This window comes from Gopherus flavomarginatus, chromosome 5, assembly GCF_025201925.1.
Source record: "Gopherus flavomarginatus isolate rGopFla2 chromosome 5, rGopFla2.mat.asm, whole genome shotgun sequence".
NCBI classification, from domain to species: domain Eukaryota; kingdom Metazoa; phylum Chordata; order Testudines; family Testudinidae; genus Gopherus; species Gopherus flavomarginatus.
Window position 1 is genome coordinate 66,966,852 of NC_066621.1, and position 5,674 is coordinate 66,972,525.

Genomic DNA, 5,674 nt, shown 5'->3' on the forward strand with positions numbered 1-5,674 from the left:
TCAAGGGTCCTCCATGACTGAAAACTGTTTATGTCAAATACAGTTTGTTTAGTAGGGTTGATGGGCTTTATTCAAGGTTCCTAGAATTTATCTGCCAACCATAAATAATTATTTAACAACTAATAGGGCAAGCCCAGAAATATAATAGCTTTTATGTTGAAATTAACATCAAGTGATCTGTAGACATCTGCTCAGCAAGCCAAACGTGGTCCACGTGTTGTATGTTTTGCATCACTGCCTCAAAATAACAAGCGGCGTTTATATTTGGAAGGGCAGTTTTCCTTGTTAAAATGAAAAAAAAAATACACTGATAGAAAAATCATTTGCACTATTAGGATCAAATGTGTGGTGAACATTAAATAGCCTTACAAATTTAAATAATGCTTGATGTAGAGATTTCGGCTTTGCAGATGCTCTTGTTTTCTGATGTGGGGGCAGTGTTGGTCAAAAATAAAAAGAGGTGGTTCTGGTTGTCAGAAAAAATTGTTACCCCTGGGCTGAGGGAGTTTAGCTATTCGAGCTCAGCTGCAGTCTAGAGAGTGTGGAAGCCTAGACCTCAACAAACTAGGCCTGTTTTTTCCAAAATAATCAAAAAGACCAGACTTCCAGAAGGGGACTGAAAATGTGATGTGGGAATGGTCCTTCCTAAAAGAACCAACAACGCTGTATCTTCTAGAGAGTCTGTGCAACACACGCTGTCTTGTATATGGTCTAAAGTGTGTCCTGCAATCTTATTTGCTTTATGCAAGAATTGACAGATTTCCATTGTAGCTGTCAATAGTTAACGTTTTTATTTCTGTATTTACTTTTATTAATGAAAAGAATAAATCAATACAGCTTTTTTGACTAACCTGAACAATAATGAATGAATAAATTAGCAAATGGTAGAGGCTAACCACCTAAGATAGTACCATCCCAAAACACAATTAACATATGTAGAATGGGAGCTGACATTAGTAACCAGGCCTGTTTTGGATGGTACAATAGGAGATTCAAGGCTGTGGCTTGCCATTGAAACAAAGTAGAATGCTCTGACTCGGAACATGCCACTCTGTGGCATGGGGTTATGTCTACACAGCAATGTAAGCCTGTCTGTGGGCCTTGGCTCAAGGCTACTCCCACCCTTGCATCTACGCTGACCCAGGGTCCCAGGACCTTGGCAGGAGGGTCCGAGCTCAAGTCAAGCCAGGACCTAGGGCAGGGGTTGGCAACCTACGGCACGCATGCCACCTTTGGCACGTAAGCCAATTTTTGCCTGGCATGCGGCTGCCAGACAGGGTCCCGGCCACCAGCCCTGCTTAGTGCGTGGCTGGCTGAGTGAACGGAACCCCAGGCTGGCAGAGGCTGAGCGAGGCCGGCGGCTGGGACCGCAGACCAGCGGCAGGTGCGCCCTCTGGGTCCCCCCTCACCGTGCTTGGGTTCTGTGGATCCCGGGAGTGTGAGCCACCAGGGCACGGGGCCCTCAGCCTGCTGCGGGAGGGGCAGCGGCAGCAGCTCACACTCCCGGGAGCCGCAGAGCCTGAGCATGGTGAGGAAGAAGCTGGGAGGCGCACAGGGGCCGCCACCCGCATGCATCCGCTGCAGCCCGGGCAGGCGCATCCCCTGGCTCCCCCTTCACCACGCTCGGGTTCTGTGGTTCTCAAACATGTGAGCTGCCGCCGCTGCCCCTCTTGCAGCTCCCTGCCCCCGGCTGCCTCAGCACTCCACGTGGAGCCAGCGTCGGACCGGCATGGACCTGGTAAGGGGAGTCCCAGAGGCAGTCAAGGAGCAGGGAGAGGATTGGATGGGTCAGGAGTTCTAGGGGTACTGTCAGGGCGCAGGGAGTGGTTGGATGGGGCGTGGGTGTTCCAGGGATCTGTCGGGGGGTGTGTGGATAAGGGTTGGGGCAGTCAGGGGACAGGTAGGGGGTAGGGTCCTAGAGTAGCAGTTAGGTTGGGGGGAGTCTCAGGAGGAGGCAGTCAGGGGACAAGGAGCAGGGGGGGGTTGGGGGTTCTAACCTGGGCAATTGAGGTGGGAAGTGGATGGAGGCGGGGCTAGGGCAGGGCTCTCCCCTCTTTTTTTCATTGTTGAAATATGAAATATGGTAACCCTAGGCAAGGGGGGAGCCTGGGAGTGCATGGGGGCTGGCACCCGTATACATCCACTGCAGCCTGCAGGAGCCCCCGGGGGACCGCCAGGCCACAGCCTGGGCAGGAGGAGCGGGAGGGGCGCAGCTGCTCCCCGCTAGTGATGCCACTGCCTTTGCAGAGCTGCTGCCCCCCTGCAACGTGCCGGCTCCTCCATGGCTGGGGCTCACTGCTTCCGCAAGCGGGACGCTCTGGCTCTCCAGTACCACCGGAAGATGGCTCCTCCCTGTCGAGCTGCTGCAGCAGCCCAAGCCCGGCAAAGCCAGTGAGTGGACTTGGGGCGAGGGCCACCTGGGTGGGATGGGGAGGTTTCACGGGGGGACTGTGCACCCTCCAGGGGAGTTTGGGGGCGGAGAGGGGGGAACCTGGTCTGGGGAGAAGCCCCTGGGCATGGCTGGCCCCTGGGGTCTATAAAGGCTCATTGGGATTTGCCCCTCAATGAACCGATGTGCAAGGAGGGGGCCACAAGGTGGAAGTTTTGCCTAGGGCGCAAAATATCCTTGCACCGGCCCTGCCCCAGGGGGTGCGTGCACCCCAGGTTAAGAACCACTGAGCTAAACTGATAAGATCTGCATTTTAATTTAATTTTAAATGAAGCTTCTTAAACATTTTTTAAAAACTTGTTTACTTTACATACAACAGTGGCTTATAGACTTAGAGAGAGAGACCTTCTAAAAACATTAAAATGTATTACCGGCACGCAAAACCTGAAATTAGAGTGAATAAATGAAGACTTGGCACACCACTTCTGAAAGGTTGCCAACCCCTGACCTAGGGTCTGACCCTTATTGCTTTGCAGTGTAGCTACAGCCCAGCTTGACTCAGGTCCTGGGAGTGAGTCAGAAGTATCCACAACTCCATGAGACAACTTCCTTTGTCCTCTCTATCCCAAAAATCTGCATTGATCCTATTGAAAATGGAAACTGCCCCCCATCTCTCCCCATAGGCAATTGGCGGCAGCAGCAATTCAGGCTCGCATTAACCGGTTGTCTTCTGATCGTGGATCTGCAAGAACACTATCAGAGAGCCTCCTGGGTTTGCAAAGGAGAGCGAACCGAGCAAGACGTTTGCAAAACAAGTTGCTTCCTTGTAGCATGCAGGGCAGGCAGTAAAGTTTTTCCATGGTGCACCACATTCCTAGAGCTAGAATGGCCACATTTTGGGATGGGTGTGTGCTAGGGATTCTTAGATACTTTGAGATGCAGATCTGCACACTGCAGTTTGGACACCAGAGCCCTAGGTTCAAGCAGAGGTCAGAAAAAATTCTTAACCCAGGGTTAAAATACAATGTGGACTCTTAAGCCCAGGGTCCCCTAACACAGGTCAGCTGACATGACTCCCACTGCTCTGGGCCTACAGTTCAGTGTAGACACCCTGGGAAGTCCACTTTCATTGAACTCAGCAGAAGTTTTGCTATTGACTTCAGTGTAAATAGGCTTTTATGAAGGAAAGGAGGATCAGATTCTCTGCTACCCTCTTTCTCTGCCTCAACTCCAGAGTACGTCAGGGGGGCAAGTGAGGCAATTTGCCCCAGGCCCCCACAAGAGTTTTTCGGGGCCTCTGGAGCTGGGTTCTTTACTCACTCCTGGGACCTTGGAAAACTCTCGCCGGGCCAAGGCCCCCGGAGCTTCTTCCGCTCCGGGTCTTTGGTGGCGGAGGGATCCTTCCACTCAGGAGAGGAAGGACCCCCCGCTGCCGAATTACCGTTGAAGTGGGACCTGCCGCCAAAGTGCTGGGTCCCGCTTCGACAGTAATTCAGCGGCGGGGGCCCCCCGCCGCAGGTCTTCGGGGCACTTCGGTGGCGGGTCCTGGAGCGGAAGGACCTCCCTCCAAATTACCACCAAAGCGGGGGCCCCCCACCACTGAAGATCCCAGGCCTCCTGAATCCTCTGGGTGGCCCTGGAGTATGTTAGAGCAATTTAGGGCTGCCGTACCTTACACTAGCTGTCCAGGTCTCTAAAGGTCTGACGGGGAGGGCATAGAGGAATGCATAGTGCTCTGGCCAAACCCCACATGCTCCCTGTGACTGGAACTGCAGGAACGAAGCACAGTATTGGTCTAGGCAAGCTCTATACCCACTGCTGACTCCTCCCACCAAGCAAGTGACAAGTAATCTCTTTTCTCTTGACAGTGACTGAGTAGTGGAATGGGCCAGAAAAGCTGGCCAGAGATGAAAAGAGGCTGGCTTGGTTAATCTAAGACATTTCCCCAAGGAGCCAGATTGTGATTTTGATGTTCCCTGGAGCAAACAGCTGTGTTTGCAACTCTTGTGAAGATGTCTGGTCGTGGTAAGGGAGGCAAGGGTCTCGGGAAAGGAGGTGCTAAGCGCCATAGGAAGGTGTTGAGGGATAATATCCAGGGCATTACAAAACCCGCTATTAGTCGTTTGGCTCGTCGTGGGGGAGTGAAGCGTATTTCAGGTCTCATTTACGAGGAGACTCGCAGGGTGCTGAAAGTGTTTCTGGAGAACGTGATCCGAGATGCCGTCACTTACACCGAGCATGCGAAGCGGAAGACTGTGACTGCTATGGATGTTGTTTATGCGTTGAAGCGCCAGGGTCGTACTCTGTACGGATTTGGAGGCTAAGCTGTGCCACTAATTCTCTCCCTGGAGCATTTCCAAACTACACATGAATAGCAAGAAGAAATTCCCTTGGAGTGAAATTTACCTTGGTGTGAAGGACCCATGCTAGACTTTCTGTAGCACCTTAGCCCACCAGTTGGGCTTCAGAGGAGCAGGGAGCTGCTGAGAGGAGGAACTGTTTTCTCACTCATCCCACATAACCCTCCACAGAGAGCAATATTGAGGTTTGGCTGCGGGAGGAGCTATGAGGTCCATCGTTCTTTAGATATAGCAGCCCTAACACTGGCACAAGTGGTGAGGTGAGGCTGTGGACATTGCTCCAACTTTGTGAACTGGAATAATGCCCTTGGGTCAGCTGCATTGCAGCCCTACACCTAATTTGGTGGAACGGGTTGGGTTTTGCCTCCCTACACCATATGATTCTGATGACTCAGGTTTTATGTGGATGAAGTGAACAGTGACTTAAATGAAGTGGTGCATAACTTGCTATTAGAACTCAAGCTTTAGAGCTACACTGAGGATTCATAATAGCCTATTTTGCTGCTTTGATTAAATTACCCTATATAGTACAGAATATATGGCAAAGCTGTAATTTTTATATGATTCAGAATGCGACATTATTGTATTTCAGCATGGGCAAAGGTGTAATTTCCACACAGTCACTGCTTTGTCTTCCATGAAAAACAAATTCTCTACAAGCAGATGCAAAAAGTCTGCTGAAGATTTAGTAGTATTGATGTTTACAGTATTTATTGTGGTGCTGCCTATTAATTACTGCATTTAGAGCACCCCCATCTTCTGTGAGGGGTGGGCGTCTATTTGGAAAGATGCTTCTCGAGAAAGTGTTGACACTAATTCAGCATCACTGCGTTTCTAAAGACTTTTGGGGCTGATTCTGCTTTGATGTGCCAGTGCAAATCAGGACTAACTCCACTGAAGAAAATGGGGTAAAGTTGGGATGAGA

At 50.9% G+C, this 5,674-nt stretch overlaps 1 protein-coding gene across 1 annotated transcript; it reads left to right on the plus strand.

Moving 5' to 3' along the window:
* The first annotated feature begins 4,389 nt into the window (after window positions 1-4,389).
* LOC127052023 (histone H4-like) lies at window positions 4,390-4,725 on the plus strand. Its single transcript, XM_050955193.1, has one exon. It carries the CDS (start codon window positions 4,402-4,404, stop codon window positions 4,711-4,713), a length of 312 nt encoding a protein of 103 aa, XP_050811150.1. The 5' UTR covers window positions 4,390-4,401; the 3' UTR covers window positions 4,714-4,725.
* Window positions 4,726-5,674: the final 949 nt, after the last annotated feature.